Below are 25,345 nucleotides of genomic sequence, written 5' to 3'. Positions count from 1 at the left end.
GGTTCTTCATCAAGATGGTCATTGGGCACTGGAACAAGCTGCCCAGGGAACTGGTCACAGCACCAACCAGAGTTCAAGAAGCATTTGACAATGCTCTCAGATGTATAGTTTGATTTTTGTGTGGTCCTGTGTGTAGCCATGAGTGGGACTCAATGATCTTTGTGGGTGTCTTCTAACTCAGGATATTCTTTACTTGTTGAATTGTGCCAAGGTGTCACTGAGCAATTCCTGATTGGCTTAGTATGTACATTTTGACTTGACTTGAAGTCAAAGGAATGGATTTATTCCTTCTTATTTTCAACAATTCTTCATTGCTGTGGAAGAATGAAATCTGGATATTTTTAAAGTTGTGTTCTATTCAAGTTGAACTAAGTCTTCATTAGTGGTGCAGAAATCCTCATTAATAGGAATAGGACAATTGACAGAGGCAGACCAGTTTGGCATTACAAATCCCAGGCTACATCTGACAGTTTAAAATAAAATTGTAATGAAAAACACTGTGAATGAAGGGGATGTAGGTCCTAATCTGTTAGTTTCTTTTCTTAGTGGGATTTCTGCAGGGAATGCAAAATCATTTTCAGACAATTACAATCTCATAAAAGATTATTTTTTTTTTAATCATGTGATTTCACCTTAGATCATATTAATGCTGAGTGAAGATTTATAGCAGGAAGAGAGAGTACAAATTCCTAAGACAGCAGATGTTGTTCACAGTGTTAAGATTTAATTTTCTGATTAGAAACTAGCTGCTAAAAGCTTAAACTGTACCGTAGATCAGTGAGAAAGATGAAAATGTGGAGACATTTTTCTCTCTACTAGCCCCTGTATTTTGTAATATGCCACATGTTGAGGCTTCCCCAATACAACTTCAGTTGTTACTAAAAAGAAGTTCTGCCACATGAGTGTTGGTTTATTCTAGTCAATGTTGTTGCTAATTGATTAGTGATCCCTGTCTGACTCTTGCTTTTTTTTTTTTTTTTTTCTGTCACCACCCATCTCCGTCAGAGGTGACAGCCACCCAGGCATGAATGTCACTACAAGTGTAACTGGCCTTGCTTCAGTCCTGTCATTTGTTCCATTCAATTCACTATGCAGCCATGCACATCTAGTTTTCCTTTTGGTCTGATGTTCAGATCATTTTTTCAATCAGATCAGCCATATGGGAGCAAATGAAAAATCAGTCAATGATGGTAGGATCTACTGAATAGAGATCCAGATGAGAACCATTTCCCCAGCCTTCAGCAGTATTCGGTATTCACAAAGTCAATTTTACATTTCCAAACCTCTGAGATGTAATCATCCCTTATGATGACCTGGAAGACAGTACCACTTTGCTTGACAGATGAGATATTGCCCAAAATAAAAGAGGCTTTTTTATTTTATTTTATTTTTTTAATAAAGTTAGATGCTGTCTTTCATTTGTATTCAGTGCTCTGATACTTTCCAATGTGAGTTTGTTTCTTATCTTTTCCCATCTGTTCTGCAGTGACTATTCTTTAGAGCCACACTGCTGATTCCTTTCTTGGCCTGAAAGGATAGCTCAGCCATGGCTGAGTCTTTCCTTGCTTGTTGAGTTTGAGGCTGCTATATTAAAATAACATTGAAATTGTAGTAATTTACCATTTCTTACCAAGATCTATTGCTAAGGCTATTTGGTTAACTTGAAATTCACAAATATTTAATTTCACCATATTCTGCAATATTCATGGTATATAAGTGAAAACAATAGGAAATAGGCTTAATTAATGATCTCTAGCCTCAAGTCCATATGCACTGCCACAAATACAGGAAGGATCATTAGTCTAAAATAAGAACTCTAGCAGTTCTGCAAAGTTTATCTTATCTCCTAGTGACATAAATAACCAATTCGTCATATTTCAGATGAAACTGTAAAATTAAAAACCCTTTGTGTGTTATTTGGAGTTTCTGTCTGGTAAATGTGTGCATGTGAGCAATACAGCATATTTGCCCATGCAGATACCCTCTTCTGAGTGTTGATTATTGCTCCTTACTTCATGTGATTCAAATAACAGGATGGTGCAGTTCAAACAAGTTCTGCACTTATGTGATGTGATATCTCACAGTTGCCATTCCTGTGGCTCCTGTTACATATACAGTTATGTGAATTCCTTCAGTATGTTTCCAGAACTGAAACTATCAGGCCTGATGCATAGACTTGTAACTACTCACTGGAAAAACAAAACAAAACAAAACAAAATCAAACAAACAAAAACAGGTCTATTGCATTTTGAATTGTGTTTTCTGTGTGAAAAGAAAAATTCAACAGATATCTAAATACAACACCTAAGAACACCTGCTGCAGGTTCTACAGGTCCCTGAATACAGGCCAGAATATTTGGAATAACTACATAGGCATTTATAGTCAACACTGATGAGATCCAAAATATTAGAGGTCCTTTCTGTGCAGGTCAGTGACACATGCTAAAATATCTATGTGGATATAGCAAGCAGAGTTGTGTTTTAATAGGGGTTTGCACCAATGTGTTCTGTTAACATGATGGCTGGAACAGACATTGCCAGACTCGATAAGATGCCATTAAAACTGCGTCTTTATTATGGTTATGCTGATTCATACTGTGTGGATAGTTCTGTCATCCATTCTCTCTGCTTAATAACCAGCTGTCGTAGTCCTTGTAGTATAACATTTTTATTAGATTCAGAAGTAGGACATACAAATGATCCTGTAAATTCTTTCTCAGATAGATAAAAGCTACTAGAGATAAAGAAAGTTGCTACTATTAACATTGTGATATTAATGAAAATTTTGGAAAATTATCAGTTTTTGCTGTCTCTTCCATTTCTGTGTAGCTTGTTTGTCAACTGATTTATTTATTTTGTGCAGAATATTTAAAAAGAATGCACAGTCTGCAGAAGTCTGAAAAAAAATGGTTTATACTATTTATTTAGAGAAGGTTCTCAGGAAGCAGACTCAAGTAGGAATAAGTTGTCTAGTTTCCTAGTTTAAAACAGTTTAATAATAGACAACATACTATAGCGCAAAACTGATGTTGTTTACATTTTTTTCAGGAACGTCTCTTGATGAGTCTTTTGCCCAGGAATGTTGCAATGGAAATGAAGGAAGATTTCTTGAAGCCTCCTGAAAGGATTTTCCACAAGATTTACATTCAAAGGCATGACAATGTTAGGTAGGATTGATATCGTACATTAAATAATTTAAAGCAGAGAATGTTTAGTAAATATACATGCAGTTGTGATCAGGTCTTGGAACATAATAAACAATCAGTATAGTAAAGATCTGTCATTTATGGGAGAATGGTGGCTGCTAGGAAGACATAGTAGTCTCAGGAGTAAATGATCACTTAATAAATGGCTTTCAATAGTAATGCTGGGAGGCAGGAAACTTTTCAAGTGAGTAGTCATTCTTTTTGTACCATCTTTCATTTTGAGTGAATAGAATTATTTAATTTGCATGGTAACAATAACACATTTGCATTTATTTTCCTGATAGTAAGGAAGGACTACTTTTAGTACTATAGTTTTTCTGAGTAACACCATGGAAAGTGTGAGGTAAACTCAAGAAAATACATGTTTGTCCCCATTACACAAGCATTCATCTTCAGAAGATGTTATTGACTGAGGCCCAATTTGACTTCTTGTTCTTGTTCAGTAACAGACTACCGTGTAAGCGGCCTCATTCATGCTGGTTGTTGTCAAAGTGCATTCTCATTTTCTATTCTCTTTGCCACTCGAAACAAATTCCCTAAAGGATTTGTCTGGATGGTGTTGTTTTATGATAATTCCTCTAGTTACATTTTCTCCAAGTGCTTCCACACTAAAAACAGTTTCAAAGAGGTACCATCCTAGCTCTAAGCAAGGTGCATCTCCAATAGAAGATATCATAGAACTGTCTTAAGATTTTCACTGTCTGCTCATGTGGCAAAGGAGTAAACTCCATCTCACCTATTCAGAAGCAGTTTCCTCTTCTTGGGGTTTAGCCCATCTGCCATTGAGCTGACTGTAATATTTGCAAAGACCACTTTTAGTGACTAAGATGCTGCAACTAAAATTATCTATGTCAGAGAATCAAAGATTACTGTAAAGGGATTATGTAGAAGACTCACAAATCAGGTCGGATTGGTAAACTGTAAATGAAGCATTATTGAATTTATTCATTAAAAACACATTTATTTCCAGTGATTAAATCTTACATTATGTTAATCATCATCACTACATACAAAAAAACTTGGTCTTTAACCACCAACTTAAAGTTAGCTGTAAGTGTACAATACCCCAGAGATGATGCTGCACAGTTGGCATAGTTGGTTATGGGCTTCAGTAGTTCTCAGTTGCCAAAGTCAAGGTTGTCAGGCTTGTGAATTCAAGACCAGAAAGTGAGCTGTCTTTTCATCTATTTTTCCTTGTTTATGACTCATGCTTTCATACTACTGTCACCCCACCAACACTGTTTGTCTCTTTTTCTATTTCTTGCCAATCTTTTTTCTTTCGTTTGCAGTGGCCTGCCTATTTGCAGTCACTTGTGCTAATCTTGTCTGCTCTCTGCTAAGTTTTTGTTGCTCAGGTGCCTCCTACTGTCTTTGTTTGTCTCTTTGGTGATCAGATTGTTCATATACCTATAAAAAATTGTGTCTGGTTATGCCATCACAGTGTTACAAAATATATTCATCCTACCGTTTGTTGCATTTATATTCAGGCTTAATGCAAGCCAATATTGTCCTGGTTAGTACATTTATAATTTACATGCATAATAGGTCTTTACTTTGACTACAGTGTGGATAGTCTTTTTCAACTCCATTATTTTGCAACTGAACTGATATAATACTTCTGAGTTCTCTGTTGTGCTAAAGTCTTTTTAAAAACATAAACTCAGGAGTTATCCTTTTCTGCATGACACGGTATTTCATATAACCTGTAAGGATGTTGTGGCTCACATATTGCTTCTATGTAGAGTTCATCAAAGACTTTGAACTTGAATACATCCTCTGGGGAGGTGAATTCATTCTCTGGCATTAGAAAGTTATTTTTGAGGTAAATGGAGAAAAAGTGATATGGTCTCATTTTAATGTGAAAGGAAAGATCCTTGGGGAAGAGACCTGAAAACAGGAAATCTCATCAAGTATACAGTAAGAAACTATATAACTCATGCTCTTAATGCAACTATCGCATTCAGAAAAAGATAAGAGGGGGAATACTGCCCTAGTAAATACTTAGCAAGCTGTTGCTAGCAGGTCCCAATATACCATTGTTATATACGGAGTGGTGATTCGTGTCGAGAAAATGGTTGATATTAATAAAGAAGGGGGAGATGTGGGAGTGTGGCCATGGGGGTTGGAAAGCCCCATGGTTGATGATAACATCAGACTCTTAACGATGAGGCCATCAGGAATGTAAAAGAGTTTAGAGGGAACAAAGAAGCGTGATTCAAGAGACTCCATCCAGTCTCAGGTTTCTTGTTCTCCAGCCGTTAAGGCATGGAAATTTCTGGGTGTTTGCCGTTGCTGTTATTTGCAAAGTTGTTTGACCAATGAAAAGTTGTTTTTGAAAAGGACTTCTGTGGGGAGAAGGGTATAAGAGAGGAGCCTGCCCTCAAGATTAAAAAAAAAAAAAAAAAAAAAAAAAAAAAAGGCAACACGATGTGGTGACGTTATGTCATAAGTACAGAAGCAGAAAGAAAGAATGAAAAGGAACAGGCTAGCAGAACGGAGAACACGACTGGAACAGGCACACTGCCTCATGGAGATAGGTTCGGCCAAACTCAGCAAACTGCTCAAAGAAGCTCGTACAGAAAGTCACTGGAAATAGGCACACCGGAGCTGGAAAGAAGCTCAAGCTGAGAGGAGTGGACCCGTGCACACAGCTGCCCCTCGCTGGCAAGCAGCTGCGCATTATGGGGAATCATACGTCCTTGGAAACAAAGACTGTCCTGGTAACCTTACAGCTTATTCTCCTTATTAACAATCAGGCAGTTTATGATCCTGAAATATGGGACCAAACTGAGGTCAAGGTGTGGGACTCTGCAACTAAAAACGACAAGGTTGCACCTGGTGAGCAATCTCTGAGGCCTTAAAGAGACGTGGGGTGGTTTGCCAGACAGCGAGGGAGCTGCAGGCTCCTTTACTGATCCGACTGCTATGCCATGGCCCCTCTGCTGCTACAGCCATCGAAGGCTTTTGCTGTTACGCCCCCTGTTGACCTGGACGTGCCTTTTGACCCAGGCTCTATTGGCCTTGAAAAGGAGATGGATATGCTTTTCTTCGATCTGGGAAGAACGGGATACATAAGGCCTGAAGGCTGAGTTGCTTGACAACTTAAAGCAAGACATACTGTTCAAAAGGAATGGAAAATGGAGACTGTTAAGTCATGGAACTTAAAGGATTGTTTGTTACCTTTTCTGATTGTATAGGCAGACTCGGGTTTAGTATGTAAAAGCAATGTTCTGTATATGTAGAATGTTTGATGTTCGTGTGTGCATGTTGGTGGAGTGTAGACTCCCCGCACACCCAGCACTGTTTACTTGCCTTTTATACTTTTTATAAATATTCTTTTATAGATATTACTAAATTCAGAGTGAGTTGTATCATCATTTATAACACCAGTTTCACCCTCAGAGCTGTGTGACTCTGCAGATTTAAACAAGGAAGGGGAACTCTCTGCACATTTCACTCTGACAGCAGCGTACAGGACAGTCCTACCCTTCAGGAAGCGCAACTGGGTGTCAGTGCCAATAATAAGATGTGGACCTTACCTTTTTAAGGAGATGGAAGCAACTTTTCTTAGTAGTGGCACTTCAGTCCTGTACTGGGCACCATACCTGTATTCTCATAACTTGCCCTTTTCATACCAGGCATTCTATATTTCTAAATTCCTGGAATTTCAAACCCCAAGGCTAGGCAGTGGAAAAGATAAAATATGCCGTATATTTATGCTTCTTTATTGCAACCCCCTTTTTTTTTTTCCTGGCAAATATCTGAGGCTGTCAGAGCGTCATCTTCCAGAATGGATAGACTGAAGGATATAGGCATGAAATGAGTAAACTGCATGATTTTTCCACTCTCCACCTATTAAAAAGGAGAAGGAAGAGAAGGATGAGGAGGAGGAGGAGAAGGGGGAGAAGGAGGAGAAAGAGAAGGAGAAGGAAAAAAGGAAAAGGAAAAAGAGGAAGAGGAAGAAGAAGAGGAGAAAGGAGCCATGACCAACAAAAACTATGTACCTGAAAAAAAAAAAATGAGGATTCATCTAATGTTTTATTTTTCTTTCTGCAGTAGAAGCATTAAAATCCTTTAACATCAGTTCAAGATTTCTATGTAGAGAGGGAGCCTTACTTACTTTATATTTCCATTTGAGATGGTTCTAAGGTAATCAGTGAACACAGCCCATAAAAAAGCACTAAATGTATGGCTCTACATGTATGTATGGATGACAGTGTCATCAAAAGAACTTGGAAGGGCCATAGGAACAGCAGTAGTTTGTGGGAAAATTTCTTTTCTTCTCTAAATCACTCACATTTAGATAATGAAAAATACCTGCTGGGGAAGATATGTATCAACTCATAACCTGAGGAATGTCTTGTTACTGAAAGTGCCAGAAGTGAAGAGGGTGAAACCTTGAACCCTCCATGTTCCTCCAGTTCCAGTGCTTAAACTTTCATAATTTATTTCTAATACAAGCAGATCCTTGTTTGCACTATGTAAATGCTTACTGCTTGAGCTTTGCAGAAAGAAATACTGATGGCCCACTATCTAAAATGTCATTTGTCCACTTGAGATACTTATTTTCTTACAGTGTAATTGTTTATTTTTCTTCCAGATTTTTCATTTTTAAAAGAATTGTTCCAATATTAGAATTTTGTTTAAATGAACTGCTGATCACTTTCACTTGTATATTTTCTCTTCCTGACATTTAGTTTCTCGTATGTGGTAGTTTTATCATGTTTTTCTTGTAAATTAAGTACAACATACAGAAAATACTTTTTTTTTTTTTTTTCCTTCTCTCACAATCCATTAACTTTGGAAGAGCATGGAAGCTCTCTGTTCAGCAGCAGTTTCATGTCAAAAGAGAAAGATCAGTAGGCCCAAATTTACATCTGGAAGCAAGACAGTGTTACAAGAAAAAGTTTTTATTCATATCAATGTGTTTGTGTGTGTGCAGTAAGGAACAAGAAATATTTCCCAGATAAGGTAATCCCCCATGTTCACTTTTTAAAGGGTAGTGCTTAAATCAGAAACTATATATCTATGGAACCCTCCCAAAGAAGAGGTCACAAAGAACTGTCATAATCTGGTGAAAATCAGTCCTTTCCCAACACATTCTTCACTGTACATACATCTCTGCTTCTACATTTTGTGTGGAATACCTGAACATTATTCAACAGTCTTGAAGACGTGATGTTTTTCTGTCAGCCAAAGAGAAAGAAGTGAGGCATTTGTTACCTTGTAATGTTTTTGGACAGAATTGTTATACAGTAGGAAATTAATGCATATTCTTTAAATGGAAAAAAAAAAAAAAATATATATATATATATATAATGTAAAACGACACATAAATACACTTTCAGAATTATAGTGTGAACCACATGAGAACATTAGATTCAAGCCTTAGGGTGGAAAATAATCACAATCAAAATAACTTCTGATTCTCATAAGAAAAAACAAAAACAAACAAACAAACAAAAAGTAGTTCATATGCAGTTAAAGAGACATTTCAGCATAGCACAAGAACTACCTTACAGGGGTAACCCAAGCCAAGGTCACCATGAAGGATGTGAGGACCATATGTCAGCTTACATGTGAAGATTCCCCGATATACCTGCTCTTCTGTGATACTCAGGAGTGTGGTTTGGAACATAAAAGATACATTTCTTCCTTAAAATCAGGTTAAGCAAGGTAGGGTTTATATTTTCTTTTAAAAGAAGGAAACAAAGTGAATATTGATCTGTTACTGATTTCTTGGGCCTTTGGTACAGCAATTTAACCTAAGTTTTACAAGTAAGAAATAGAACTGGCTCAGTGTAACAAGAGAATAATTTCAGGCAATGCACTGTTTCAAAGCTACCAATAAAATTATTTCTTGAATCTATTTAGATGTGGTTGTGACCCAGTTTGAGGCCAGAGACAGTCTGCAGCTACTTACATGCAAATATTTCTGATCTGTGCTGTATTCTAGAAAGCATCAAAACACAGATTTATTTTTTTTTAAATTTGAATTACCCATTCCAATGCTAAAAAGCTGTGATCATGAAGACTATAGACAGGGTTTATATATATATATATATAAAAATAAGTGTGTATATATATATATATACACACACACATATATATAATATATATATATTATATACATATATTATATATATTATATATACATAATATATGTATATATATAATATATATATATTATATATATATATACAGCTTGTAAGGCTTCACAGTGAACTTTTTTACATAAAAACAAATCCCCTTCCCCCTTCTTTTTTTTAGCTTTAATAATCCTTTGTGTTGTTGTGCTTTTTTTTTTTTGAGATCACTTGTTTCTTAATCATTGCAGTGAGTTACAGATAAAATTTTCTAATAATTTTCACTTATGATTGATTTTCAGAAAAAAAAAAAAAAAGGAAAAAAATCCTACAGATGCCTTTTTGATGCAGCACGTGCCATTAAAATATCACTCTTACTTTAAGCTGTACTCTAATTAAATAAAAAACACACGCAGAAAATAAAAACTAACCATCAAAAAAACCCAAACCATATCACTTCTCCCTCTTTTGCTGAGTTCATACAAGTGGCTCTGGTGAAGCCAGCAGGACTGTTCAAGCATAAAAGGCACATTAAAGAGCACTGTTATCAGTGAACATTTACTACCTACAAGCTCTTAAATCTGGAACTTGGCAGGATTTCTTTTTTGGCACATGCCATAAGGAGACACAGAAAAGTATTGTTCCATCAACATTCTCAATGGGAAAGTGGCTTAAATCTCTTACACCAAGCTACAGGCTTTCAGCGTTCCATTTTAGCAAGGTGTAGCATCTTCTCAGAGTGCTGCGGTAGGGCTGCTGTGTCACTATGCTGGCTACACATGCTCATGGAGCTCAGGGGAGCAGATGAGAGAAAGCAGGAACACAGAAGGTTCTAGTGGAATTACTCAGTGCTTATCAACACAGAGATGCTCCAGATATGTCACAGAGCATGAGACAATGCTGTGAACAAGCTCAGCTCCTTGTATGTGATAGAGAGATGAGAAATGACTGACTGTTCATAGTGATTCTTTAATTCCTGAAGTTGCTTACAGCAGTGTTGCCTTGCTTTTATTCAGGTTTTCTATATAAGAAGCAGTTAGAAATTAATAGTTCTGGGGGAAGGGAGAGTTGTTTATCAAATCAGATTCACCAGGAAACTTTTTTAAAGAGTCCTTAGGATACCTCAACTAAAAATTTGGACTAAAAAAAATAGCTATTAAAAACCTAAAAACTTCTAGTAAAAAAATAGCAGTTAAACAAAACAAAATAAAACAAAGCAAAACATAACATTATTTTTCAGTGATTACAAATCTTTTCCACAAGTTACACAAAAAGATACAGGTATCTATCATCTAGGCTTTGTTGTGGTATTGCATAGGATTTGTATTTTTATGGTAAATTTATGTGGGTATTAGGGATTATAGCGTTGTCTGTGTGTCTACTAGAAACTGTTCATAAGTCAATGTAGATTCAACTACTGTACATAGTAATTGGAGAGGGAATATATCTTTTCAGAAAGGTGAGTTTCATTAAGAAAGAAGGAAATATTTTAAGATCAGAAGGAAAGAGGCGAATCATAGGATCTACATGTATAGTGGTGGGAAATGAGACAAACTCTTCAAGAACTTTGTTTGCAAAGTTGGTAACTGAAAGAAATCATTTATCTATAAAAAATATTAGTGAAAAATCTGGTATCTTCCTGTTAGAAAAAAAAAAAAAGCTAATTTTCCTATCAAATGTTACAAAGATAGCCAGTGCTTTCATTGGCGAGTATTCAGGCTCTATCTATCAATACATTAAAAAAATGTTAAAACTAAGATATTATAGGAAGAAAAAAAAAAAAGAAAAAGGTAATTTTAGGCTCATTTTACAAAATACAGTCAAGATGGGTGGAAAGTTTCAGGAAACAGCCACAAAAAATCTACAGTCAAAACTACAAATGCATCAAGAACAAAGGAAATACTCACCCAATTCCAGCTGTACCATCAAGTGGTAGTTAAGAGCAGAAGGTATTAATGGAATTATGAGGGTTTTAAGTCATTGAAAGGGTAGCCACAGCTGTTACTTTGAGATAGACAACCAGTAATAAAAGTATGCCTTGCATCTCAACTAAAAACATCAGAAGAAAATATTTTAAACTTCTCTCCTACTGCTTCTGTCTTGCACTTTAGTAGTATATGTATCTGCTCCTCAGATCTTTTGTAAACAAGCAGTGTTAGGATTAAGCAAACCTCCCACCTGGAACAGCACTGCTCCTTCAACACATCAGCATCACACAGACATTAAAATCAAGAGCAGGGAAAAAGTTTGAGAAAGCACTGCTCAAAAATTATTTCTCCTATAAGATTTAAGTAGAATTTATGATAGTAATAACTCATCTGTCTAAAATCCAAAACAATTTAAGATTTTACTGGAATAGCCAATCTTCCTGATCCTTTGAATTTAGTGGTAAAAACTTGGTATGACAGAAAACTACAGGACAAATAATAAACACCTGGAATATGGGATTGCAGAGGTTTTGGTATAGTCCACAAGCAAAAGAGAATGATAGCTCCTCAGAGTCCATTCTCTCGGATGTGGGATGGAAGAATAAGAGTATTGCTTAGCCCCTGGGTAATGAGGCAACACCAGACTTAGCACTATAATAACTATTTAGCTTTACTAACCATTGAAGTTACACCACTTGTAAAGGAGAACTGCAGTTGACTCACGTGCAGGCCACCTCATTGGACAATAAGAAGTAACTTTTATCTGTTGTTTTCACTTTCTTTCCACTTTCATTTTCTCTTCTTTCTTTAATAGTCACAGTTTAATTGAGATTGTTTTGCTGATTTTTCACCAGAGTAATGCCATTGTTAAGTTTTCTGTGGAATTAAGGCAGGGAGAGTCATATCCCTGAATGGTTGTTAAGAGAAGTGATAGCTAACATGTAGCTTCTCGTTTCTTGGTTCTATATATGTTAACACTTTTTAAAAACAAACAAACAAACAAACCAATTGTTTGGCAATCACTATGGAGCATCTCTTTGTATTAGCATAACATTGTATGGATTCTTATATGCATAAATAAGGTAGACATAGGTCACTCTATTTTAATCCTCACTAAGGATGTGAAATTCCATGATGATTAACAATTAAGTTACAGTGAATCAAGACTGCTTTACTCTTGAATGAGAGCATCTACAGGAATAATTAACGTGCCTTAACAATGATGTCACTCCTGTAGTTGATTTGTCTTTTCTTAGTATGTCAATGTTAAGTATGGCCTCCATTTAAGACTCACATTATTTTCGTGTGAATAATATATCCAAATCAAAGGAAATGGAATTTCATTGTTACTTTGTCTTCTGCTGAGAAATAGAAATTTAAATATATTTGAAAATATGGTTTTGCTATGGAAATGTTTTAGGCATATCACTGTAACTCTGGCACAGTATATCTTGTCATTTATCTCTGTAGTACCCTTATGTGTTCCATGACCATAAAAAGCATTACTATTTTTTTTCTGTTCTCGCTCCCTGTGTCGGATCTTTCCACCCCTCAATAAATACCTTCCATGTTCTTTGTGTTCTAAATACTTGAGCAGGATATAACAGGAATAAAAATAAATAATAAAATAAAATACATCACATAGGTATTTACTTCTAAAGTCAAAACCCCATGTTTCAGCCCAAGATACCCTGTTCCATTTTTTAGGCATTTTACAATGAAGAGGAAGTGTTGGTACTGCCCCAAAACACTTGTAGTCCAAGTAGTAAGGGAAGAGGCAATGGATGGATACAAACTGGTGAAGAAGTGGAAGAGATAATGGTCAGCATGCTAGCTAAAATAAAACAAGCCAACTAATAAGTTTGAATTCCAGTTTTAAAATATCAGGGCTCCATGTGATTGTCAGGGGTTCACTCTTCCCAGTACTGCCACTTCTGAGTGGCAACAGACCAACTGTGAGCCAGTAGGCTCACAGTTACAGTTTTACAGAGCACTTTGTCTCTGTAAAAGCCCTGCTCAACCACTGTCTGTTTCCTATTACCTCTGCTGAAAAATGAGGGTAGATCATGTGTATTTCTGCTTACATTAAAAAAAAAAAAATGCAGCAGTTGCTATGGTTGTAATATTTCATGGCAGAATTTGCTCTAAAAAAGGGCAGAGCATTTACTCACGGTCTTGCCTCCACCGTGCCTTGTCCAGACAGGAATTATATTTTGTATTTTTAAATAATATTATATTAAAGCAGTGATATACACACACACACACAAAAAAAAAAAAAAAAAAAAAAAAAAGTTGCATATTTTGAAAATCTTATGCCAAAAATGTTTAACAGTAACCATATTACTGAACCTATTCCATTACCTGCGAAATGTATGTATGTAGTTAACTGCAGTATTAATTAGTTCACAACCATAACTAAACTATGACGATGTGTCTTAGCAAACAATAATTCCGTATTTTATCTTAGCTTGCATATAGTATGTTCTTTACATATTGTGGGTTCTTTTATTGGACTTCACTTTTGTGTAGAATTACCAGTGTCTTAAATCAAATATTGATTGAGAAGGATTAATAAATAATCTTTTAAATGTTTAAAAGTCTATCAAGAAACCCATACTGACTTATTAAGGTAGTTGTATGTAAAACAACCTTCCTCTTAACTGAAAAATGATTCATGAATGTACTGTCAGTGCTCAGTGATTAAAAAGTTGAGCTTTTGATGTAATTGTGCTTGCCAAGAGTGTAATGGTTGCTCTGTTAGCTGTTCACACACAATTATCACTACCAACCTGTGTCTAGTTCTCTACTTCAGATCGTTTCTGGCTTTATTCTAAGTAGCATTTTTGATAGCATTTCATGGTTTGCTTGAGTCTGTGTGTTGGTTCCGTATCATGCTATAAAAGAGGAAAATGAGAATGTGAGGATACCTTCTGTACTGATATCTCTGTGTCTTCTTCCTTTTTTACAGCATTTTGTTTGCAGACATTGTGGGGTTCACTAGTTTGGCGTCACAGTGTACTGCCCAAGAGCTGGTGAAGCTGCTGAATGAACTCTTTGGCAAATTTGATGAGTTAGCTACAGTAAGTACAACATTCTTCTTTCAATGTACTTGAAATTCCTTTCTGAATAATGATACATTAGTTAAATATGTTAGAAATCTGTAATAGATGGGTTTAGCCCGGTGTGTTACAAGTTTCTAAAGCTTATATTTTAAAATTAATATCCTAGAGAGAAAATAGCCTATACTAACTGTTTAGGAAAGGAGTTAAAATTGCTTTATTTAAATATATTTTTTGTGTTTCTTTGGAAGCCATTGGTGTTCTTCATTGGTCATGTTTACACTAAACAAGAAGGATATTTCAGTATTTAAATGTCTATCCTGCATGGAAAAAAAAAAAAAAAAAAAGATTAATGGAAAATATGATTTTTTTGAGGTACAATATAAAACTACTTTCTGTGATGACAAGAAGCTAGAGAATCAAATTCACAGACAACACTCATGACAGAAATGATGGTAGCTTTTCAGAGGTTGTTGTAGGCATAATGAGATTTATAACATTACCGATACGTATGATATGGTCATTGCACTTAACTTTATGCAGACTCCCCAAGGAAAAAGAATTTGAGAGAAATGTTCCTTGCCTGTACTTCCTAGCAGTCTAATAGTACTACAAGCATTTGACAAGAAATGAGAGGCATGAACATTCCTGAAAAAGTTCACACAGCTGGTTTCAAATTACACTTAACAATATGCTAAAAATGTGTTTTCTCCATGAACAAAGCAAAACTTCATCAAATCTCTCTTGTTTGTTAACCTTGTCCTCAGAGCCTTCGTTGTTGAGAAGTATCACCTCTACATAAGTGATGCTTCTCCACTGTATGCAGCAGCCTAGAAGAACATATTTATTCAGGTCCCCAACATAAGTAGCATCTAAGTCCAAACTCACCTTTTCTTAATATAGTCTTCTACATAAGAGATATGAAGTCTATGGACAATCTGTGGCTCTGTCTTGATAAAAGGCTCTCAGGTACACCAAGGAGAAAGATGCTTTCTGCTTCATAAGATGCTGGAGTTGAGGAAGACCTATTCTCTCCCATAGTTAAGCGGGGTATCTTTTGATCAAGTGCTATGTCCTGATTTGCACTCTGTTCAAGTCAGAACAGAAAGGAACTAATATTTTTTTTTTTCAAGGAAAATGTGTCCTTTTTACAAGAAAAACAGAAGATTAACAGGAGATTAACTTAGATGCTGAGTAGAAAAGCAATGAATGTGGATTTTTATTGGGGGGGAGAGGAGGTGTGTGAATTTGTAACGTACTCATTTGGCAATGCCTCATGGGGAGCACAGGTTTCCTGCCTAGAGTACTTCAGATACATATAGATTTGAAATAAAAGGGACTTCCATGTAGCTGACCATTGTCAGGAGCTTAAATGTCTTAAATAGCTGTTTAAATAGCTGCTCTCCCTACTTTCATTTCATTACTGAATTTATCCTCTATATGGCAACAAGACGTCTAATAAGTTCTTTAAAAATTTACAGTGCTGTCATGTGTAGAGTCATCCTAGCCGTAAAACACAAGGCAGTGTAATAACACATCAGTTGTGATATAACAAACGTGCACATACAAACGCCCATGCCTGTGATGTGTTATGGCACTGAAGCAAGGGAAATGGCTACCATACCATTCTTGTTCCTTTAGTTCTGGCCAGGTACAGACAACTGGAGGTGTTAGTGACACCTGAAGCAAGGATAACAAGCAGATACTGGATCATGGTGTGAGGTCAGTTGTTTTGTGGGGAAGAAGCTGATCAGAGACAGCAGAGGAGCTAAAAAAAAAATGACTTTTCTGTTCAGCCTGCATACATTCTCTTTCCAAATTTGAAAATAAATTTATCTTCTTTCAGCTATGTGGGGAAGAATTGTTATTTACTTGTCCTTCTAGTTCATACTGTGCTGCATCGGGTTGTGATTAGGGGGTCCATCCGTCAGGAGCAAAGTGGTCCAGCTTGGTTCCCACATGGGCAGCAGCTCCTTCCAGGTCATCTGCTCCTGTGTGGGCTCCTCTCTACGGGCTGCAGCTCCAGCCTGGAATCTGCTCCAGCAGGGGCTCTCCACTTAGAGTTACACATGGCCCTGCAAGACTGTTGTCATGCTCACAGCTTGTATCTCTTGTACCTTGTGATACAAGAGACAAGACACATTTCAGCTATATTCTAATTATTTTAACCATAAGTCATCTTATTAGTAAAGAGGAAGGATTTCTTTAGCATCCTGTGTGATAAAGAAGCATATTTGTTTTCAGGTAGTTGAAGAGAGCAATAAGGTCTCCCCTGATCCTCCTCCTTCTCTTCTCCAGATGAAGCAACCCCAGTTTCCTCAGGCACTCCTCATAGGACTTGTGTTCCAGGCCCTTTTTCTGCTTCATAGCCCTTCTCTGGACATGTTCCAGGGACTCATTGTCTTTCTTGTGGTGAGGGGCCCAAAACTGAACACAGTACTCGAGGTGTGGCCTCACCAGAGCAGAGTAAAAGAGGACGATCACCTCCCTTGTCCTGCTGGCTATGCTATTCCTGATCCAAGCCAGGATGCCATTGGCCTTTTTAGCCACCTGGGCACGCTGCTGGCACACATTCAGGCAAGTGTTAGCCAACACATCCAGTTTCTTTTCCTCTGCACAGCTTTCCAGCCACTCTACCCCAAGCCTGTAGTATTGCATGGGGTTGTTGTGGCCAAAGTACAGGACCCAGGACTTAGCCATGTTGAACCTCATCCCACTGGCCTCTACCCATTGATCCAACCTGTCCAGGTCCCTCTGCAGGGCCTTCCTACCCTCCAGCAGATCGACACTTCCCCCCAACTTGGTGTTATCTGCAAGCTTACTGAGGGTGCACTCTCAATTCCCTCACCCAAATCATCAATAAAGATATGAAAGAGGATGGGCCCCAACACCAGCCCCTGGAGAACACTACTGGTGATCAGTTGCGAGCTGGATTTCACTCCATTCACCACCACTCTCTGGGCCTGGTCATCCAGCCAGTTTTTAACCCAGCTAAGAGTGTACCGGTCCAAGCCATGGGCTTGCCATCTTCTCCAGGAGAATACTATGGGAGACCACATCAAAGGCCTTACTAAAGTCTAAGCAGACTACATCAACTGGTCACCACCAGATGGGTTAACTGGTCATAGAAGGAGATGAGGTTGGTCAGGCAGGACTTGCCTTTCATGAACCCTTGCTGGCTGGGCCTGATCCCCTTGTTGTCCTGCACATGCTGTGCATTCAAGATGTCCTTTTCCATCAGCTTTCCTGGCACCGAGGCCAAGCTGAGAGGCCTGTAGCTCCCCAGATCCTCCTTATGACCATTCTTATAGATGGGCATCGCTTTAGCAATTCTTCGGTCACATGTGACCTCTCTGTTTGACCATGACCACTGAGAGATGATGGAAAGTGGCTCAGCAATCACACAGTTCAGGTAGAGTAGCAGGTCTCTAACTGTTTCCACATGAATTGTGAGGGGTTTCTTCTGCTCCTTGTCTCAGACTTCCAGGTTGAGAGGCTGAGTACCCTGAGGATAAGTGGTCTGAAAAAGTAGGCATTAAGAACCTCAGCTTTTTCCTTCTCATCAATAGTCATGTTCCCCCCTGTGTCCAGTAAAGGATGGAGAATCTTCAATAATTTCCCTTTCAACTTCTGTCTTTCTGCACCTCAGACTTCTAAGAATTTCCTTTTACAAAGAGATAAGGATAGATGAAATTTAGTCTCTTTCAGGATATCAGTATTCTGAATGAAAGATTTATTTGTTCTTACCACTTACGGCATCTCATCTGTTAGTCAGATGGAGGCACTGAAGTTTTCCTTGTTCTTTGCTTTTGCAGTTATGTATGCCATCAGATTTTGCCAGTATTTGTAGGCTAAATCTATTTCTTTCCATTTTAATTTACTATATTTTCCTGATTACCTTCTTCACTTCTAAGGATCTTGCTGCTGAGCCTTAAGCAAAGGGCCAGTAAATTACTTTTCTTGATCAGATTGTGTTGTTTTTTGTTTTTGTTTTTGGTTTTTTTTTTGGAACTGTGTCAAGAACTGTCAGTCCTTCCCTGTGCTGTAGAGCCAGCTAGTCCTGGAAACAGTCACTTTAAAAAGTTGATTCTAAGTAACTTTAAAAAGTTGATTCTACTGAATCTATAGAATGTTTTTAGTTTATATAACTATGTTATATTTTAAACAAATAAAAATATGTAAAATTTTGTGGGCTGGTTTAGATGGGAAAGTTAGTGTTGGAAAGCATGAACATACAGGATGTGATCTTGTTTGTGGAAATTGGTAAGTGTGCACTAGGGGGGGATATTTGCAAAGGATAAGTTTAAAGAGATTTGTCTCCCAAAGTTCCCTTGAGAGTCAATGCAGAGACAGAAGCCCACTGAGGCAGATAGTGCTTGTAAGCTTGAATCATCCTGCTCATTTGGAGAGGTCTCCTTGAGAGACCTAAGAAAGCGTCCCTAGACTGAAGTTGTGTTAATGAATATGCCTTTGACTATATAGGAACTGGGATTAATGATGTGTATGGTGTTAAGCTGAAGTTGATAAAGTTGTGTTGAAGTTAAGCTGAAAATTGTCTGTGGGACAATTTTTCATCGAGGAAGCTAACATCACACACTTAGTAGGAACATACAAATGGGTATGTACTACAGAAGAGGTACCTTTTCTGACCTCCTTCATAGTACTTTTTAGGCTAGAGAGTACTGTGCTTCCTATGTCATTTCTGTCATATCTCTTGTCATGATTTGTATGCTTGTTATGAATTATCATTTTCTTCCTGAGCTCATATTCCGCAAATCTGAGATTTGCTTCTTTGCATTGGACCATGATGGATTTTTCTGATCAGTTCCAGATGCCTGCAGTGTGGGCGTTTGAACTGAAACTCCTGCAGCCGGCATAGAGAAAGGTATTTCTGGAGTTCAACAGGTGTCATCCAAATGTGATGCCTAGTTGCAATCCAGAAATGCCAAGTTAATTTCATTATTAAAAGGGCAGTTTGGTTGATAACCCAGGTGCACACTTTACTTGTCTAATGTACCCTGCGTAAACACACTCCTATATATGGAGTCTTTTGTGACTAGAAGGGCTGTGTCTCCTGTGCTGGAGGCCAGCAGCACTATCCTCACAGCAGTCAGCTTTGCTCATCTCAAAACTTACTTTTTATCTCCTTGAAATTTCTCTCTGGAAACTACTTTCCTTATAGCCAGGTGAATACACTAACTTGCTAGTTCTTTTCATGCAATCATTTTTCAGTAATTCTTGCAGGCCAAGGGAAATGGACATTTCCAGTGATTAGGTATTGAATATTTTCCATGATTTTTTATTTAGAACATGACTGAATTTCATGTTTTGGTTGGTGCACAAAAGTGACAGCTTTTTTAATCCTCTCTGTTGTGGTAGAAGAAACCAGAAAAATTATCAGTTTCCTGAAATTTAGAGCTTAGTTTTTCAACTTTTTTGTAATACATTTGTTGTAGACTTGTTTCTCCTTGGATGTTGATTAGAAAACAACATTTTACAGGATTCTTAATGAAAGCTAAGTAGGAGACAAGCATGCATATCTGTCATGATGATTGTGTAAAATATTCTTGTTAAGATCCTTTTTAATTTCCAATTATGCGAATTAACCTACATGACTGTTAAATGGGTTCTCACTCTCAAAGACTGAAACAATATAAGTATTGTTAAATTAGTTTCCATTCAAAATAGGGAGGGGCTTTATGGTAAGAATGGAAGTTCATGTATGAGGTCGGACAAGAGATGTAGGTTATTGCAGGTCAACATATATAGTTGCCCTTAAAATGAGAGAAAGTACTTGAAGCAAAATGTCTTTTTATTGTTATCCTGAATAGTTCTACATGTTTTACATATATATTAATATGGCTCCTGTGATGGCAGATAAAGTATCATGACTTCACAAATACATTATTAAACTACAAGCTTAAATATGCTTATCTGGAGATGGCCAGTTTTCCTCAATCAGAACCTAACAACCACTTGCTACAGTGCTTCCAATACTGAAACCAGATTTGTTTTTTTTCCTACTGTTTCTATCACTCTGTAGAAGCTCTTCTTGTTAAGCCTATACTCACTCTTATTGCTCTGAATATTTCCCCATTATGCTGCCAAATCAAACGTGATGTAGTGCTGCAGTTAAGTTAGCTCATTCTCATTTTTTTTTCTCTGTTTGTCCATTTTATGCTGAGACAAATTGATGTGTGAGTACTTGTCACTTTTACCTACAGGTTGGCAAAGTTACTGTATATTTTCAGGCATTATTCCATTAAAAGTTTATCAGAATGATTATATGAAATTTTAAACCCACAGATCAAATGTAGTTGAAAGAAATATTAAAATATGCATGCAGTAATTGAAAGAATTCATAGAATCATAGAATGGCCTGAGTTGGAGGAGACCTCAAGGATCAGCTAGTTCCAACCCCCGTGCCATAGGCAGGGATGTCACCCACTAAATCAGGTTGCCCAGGGCCTCATCCAACCTGGTCTCAAACACCTCGAGGGATGGGGCATCCACAACCTCTCTGGGTAACCTGTTCCAGTGCCTCACCACCCTCTGAGTGAAGAATTTCCTTTTAACCTCTAATCTAAATCTCTTTTAGTTTGAAACCTTTACCCCTTTTCCTATTGTTATTTACCTGAATAAAGAGTCCTTCTCCATCCCTTTTATGAGACCCCTTTAAGTACTGAAAGTCTGTGATGAGGTCACCCCAGAGCCTTCTCTTCTGTAGGCTGAACAGCCCCAGCTTGCTCAGCCTGTAGGAGAGGTGCTTCATCCCCTTGGATTCAGTGAAATTTTCTAATTGGTAGAACAATTTTCAAAAATGCATTACCACTATTAGCACACTGAAGTGTAATGTAGCTGGTGGTAATTTTCATGTCACTTCACTACACTTAGGATGTGACTACAAACTTTATCTGATAAGACGGATTCAATTCTCTGTCTCATAGGGTGGCGCACTTCCAACACAGTTATTAAAATAGATTTGAATACTACACAGAGAAAGCATGTTGGTAAATCTTTCTGTTTTACTGAAGAAAAACAAAAAAGTAAAAAAAGATAAGTGACATTACTGTTTACTGTTAATGAAAGCACGAGAAAACTGCAGGATCTTTAGCTATAAGGAGTTAGATGAAGTAGGCTTGAATTTTATTTTATTTTTTTTTCGACAAAGAGTGCCCTTTCAGAGAGGATTCAAAGAAGGGTTCTGAGGAGTGTTTCACATTTGAATCTAAAACAACTTCTTCATCATTTTATGAATTTACCTACTTGCATCTTTTGTGAATACTGCTGCACTGTAAGAGATTTTCACTGGGTTGTCCTTTACATGGAATGTTTTGGGCCTTGTTTTTCTCTAGTGTCCTTTGGTACACAGAACAGAGTTATTGAGCTGTGAGGGGGACAAGATCTTTTATATTTTGTTTAATATTATAAGGGAATGAAATATGGTAGGAAAGTGTAAATATCAGAAACATAATCTAATGTTTTACAAAGGATGTCTCATTCTCACCATTAACTGAAATTAATAACTTGGTATAATATTGTTCAGTTGCACCCTAAAGCCTTCTGACTAACCCTATCCAATTCACTGCCTTTTCTTCTAAGTTCCTGAAGGAGGGTGGCCATTTCTTTAACAGCATAATGCTGTACATGCCCTTCCAAAGGCACTTGGAACAGTAAGTCATGTACTATGCCTCTCTGCAAAGGAAGGAGTGGATTATCAATGGGGATACAGGGATACAGGTACAAAGGGAACAGGTATGTTAGAAATGGCTCAGGAATATGGGAGTATCAACACCCAGATACTTTCTGCCAGGCTAAGCTCAAATGCTTTGAAAGAGAGGACTCAAAACTTGCATCTTGCCCAATTAGACTTTCAGGTTCAACCACATTTACATGTATTAGTATATTAATAGTTCACAAGATCAATATTCTAATTTGCATTATTGCATATGTTGTATGTGTGTTTGGGATATAGGTAAATTTTTAATCTGTGTGTCTGTGAATGTATACATGCACATATGTACGAATGCCTATATTTGTGCTGCATGATATATATGTGCAGCATGTTAACTGAAATATTATGTTTTTTTTTTCCTACTTCTGTTCCAATCTAACAAAAAAGTAAAATAAAATTGAATAGAGACTTGATTCCAGCTTTTGAGGATGTTGTAGAAAATACTAATCTTTCTGCAAGTCTCTCTAGTGTCTTTATACACATCTGTAATATGGATAAATTTATGTTAATTTCTAGAGTGATTCAAAGCTTCCTAAGCCAAATTTCTATTGAGATTAACAGCACTTTGGCCTAGAGTGCTATAAATTTTAAATATGCTGTCCATATAAATACACTGAAAATAAGTTACAGTGCTAACAGGGGTTACTTCTGTCTTGTTCTTGTTCAAATTTCCATATGTTTCATTGATCTCTTTGGAAGCAGAATGAAGTTCTAGGTTTGTGAAGAGATAAATACTAAATGCAATTTATTGCCATTTTACATCTTTGGGGAGTTTTAGAGGTGCGTTTTTTGTTTTGCCCTCCTCCCCCAATAGTTATTTCACTAAGGAAGGACTGTAACTGATGCGTTTGGCCTGTGTCATTGAATTAGGCTTGGGCCCCTGAGGATTAGAGGGACAGCTGGTGTAAATTAATGCATTTCCCCTGAAACACATGATACCATGCTGATTAATATGAACTGAAAATTTGATGCCTTTTGTCTACCTGATACAAATGGTGACATCACTCTTTCTGCAAAACACATTTAAAACCAAACAAAACAAAAACAAACACCTAAAACAACTACAAAACCCTCTTATTTGTAATGGACAGATAGAATAAACTGTTCTATGTCAGTACTTGTCTAAAAGTGTAAAGGAAGCTCTTAGCAACTTTGAAGGATCCTTTGCCTTCCATGCTGGTCTTCTACTTCACTCTGACAAACACTGTGAATGTCGGTTGTGCCAGGGGGAATTCTGCAGATCTGCTCAGGAATACCTTGGTAAGGAACAACAGGTGGGCAAGCTGCCTGGATAATGCTGTGCTAATCTCTGGTGCTTTTTGTCATGTTCATAAAACCAAATTATCAGCTGTTTGTAACAGGCATTGCTTGTATTATCTGTAACTAGAATTTATACCTATCACACTTGAATTTGTCACTGTTGCAAGTGTGAAAAATATTGTTGAGTCAAGGGCTTTTTTTTTTTTTTGGAAGGTGCTGAGGAAACAAAACAAAGAGAGGAAAAGAGTTTGTTTTGTTAATTTGCTTATCAGTGCTTATAAAGATTGCTCTTATAAAGCTGCATCTCCTTCCTGGAATTTTGTCTCACATAGAGAGGAAAAGAAAACAAGTGATTTTGCTAGAGATTACTGTATACTAATTGATGATTATAAACAAGAAAAGTGGAGATAACATCTGATAAGGAACAGAGTAGTGTTTTCAAAAACACCAGGTGATTTAGCCATATATCTTCCATCAGAATTGATGTGTTTCTAGACAATGCTTTAGTTTTATTTTCTTTTATTTTTCATTTGCATGAGTAATGAAGTGACATGAGAAAGTGGAAATGGATTGAGCTCTGTACTGTCTTTTCCTTTCTCAAACTATCTACCAGTCTGCTAGACTGTGCTGTGCCAGTCTGATAGAGTAATTTCCTGTATCCCACTGTAAAATGTGAAGTACTGGTCTATAGCACAGTAAACTCTCTAAGAAAAACAAGTAATTTGAAATGAGCCATTTTGGACATAGACACTGAAGCAGAGTGAATACTGATCAATTAACACATACATATTATCCGCCCCAGATTACTGAAATGGCTTTTCTGAATATCTTTTGGTTGGGTCAAATAGTCATTGCCTGTCCACAGACCATGCATACCAAATTTGAAGATGAAAAGAGCTTTATGGAGGACTGTAAACTGTGGGACAAAACTGCATTTATTTTGGAAAGATGGTCTCAGCCTGAACTATTGAATACCCTCTACTCCTTCAAGATTTGCCCACAATTTTTTAAAAGTGGCTTATTTTGGCAGTATAATTTAGTGGTTTCTACTTAAAATGAGTGGTTTCTATTAAAAAACTTAGTGGTTTCTATCCAAAAACCTTGAGTTGGAAGGTGTGTTTTGTGTCAGGATGGATTTCGAGGTTTGCATATTACTTTGTATCAATAATTCTTTTACTTTTATAATACCAGTTAACCAGGGATCTCAAAATATCCTATTAAAACTTCAAGTAAAATTCGTGAGACATTTTGTGGCTAGAGGATACAGGGATACTTTAAGGCCCCAGTGACAATGCTTCCAGAATAATTATGCTCATATTCATTAAATTATATATGAACAATGATAAATAACAGTATATTTTAAATTGTGCTGTACAGCAGAAGCCATTTTAAGTAGCCTCTCTTAGAAAAGCTTTTTCTACTAGTTAGGCATACCCAAAAACATGACTTGTTTCTTTGATTGAAGATATGAATTTACTGCTAAATTAATATGCACATAAAAAGAAGTAGGCAAACCGATTTTCCCAAAGTGTTAACGTGCCTTCTTCTGTACCTGAACTGAGGTAAATCTTAAAGTATAATACTTGTTCAATATTCAGAAACATATACAGGCTTGGGAATGACAGCAGCTGGAAGAGTGTGTAATAATAAGCCCTGAATACTATGTATGACATGTTAGACAGGACAGGATCACTGTATGTATAACCATCACTTCTGAGCTGGAATATGCAATGGAGGCTGTGGTCAAATCAGGAAGGCTACGATTCTTGTAGGCATAAGATTGAATGAGGATATATGTCATTTGAAATGCTAAACCAGTATAAATAGGCCATTTTTTCCAGTTTAAAATCACCACCAACACCCCCTCCCCCTCCAAGCCTTTTGTCACTAAAGACAAAAGTGTAAGTTGTATTTCTTTAGTCAGATTATTTACTTTTTTATGCCATATTCTAAATGGTTAGAAGTTGTCGTAGTCCAGCTGGAAGGTATACTATCGTCTCCTCATGTTTCTTCATACTTTATTAGTTAAAGTCATGGCTTTGTTAAAAAGCACTTCGTTATGCATTCTCTG

General features: G+C 37.0%; 1 protein-coding gene across 3 annotated transcripts in view; it reads left to right on the top strand.

Moving 5' to 3' along the window:
- The window catches only part of ADCY1 (adenylate cyclase 1), a 165,325-nt gene that overhangs the window by 59,299 nt on the left and 80,681 nt on the right, over window positions 1-25,345 (top strand). For all 3 annotated transcript variants that reach the window (XM_084510067.1, XM_084510065.1, XM_084510066.1), the window contains 2 exons: window positions 3,049-3,167; window positions 14,189-14,300. In XM_084510067.1, the coding sequence (XP_084366193.1) occupies window positions 3,049-3,167; window positions 14,189-14,300 (231 nt within the window). The remainder of the gene's footprint in view (window positions 1-3,048; window positions 3,168-14,188; window positions 14,301-25,345) is intronic.

The sequence above is a fragment of the Aythya ferina genome, assembly GCF_964211825.1.
Source record: "Aythya ferina genome assembly, chromosome: 2".
In the NCBI taxonomy this organism is placed as follows: domain Eukaryota; kingdom Metazoa; phylum Chordata; class Aves; order Anseriformes; family Anatidae; genus Aythya; species Aythya ferina.
This window is presented reverse-complemented; position numbering and strand designations above follow the sequence as displayed.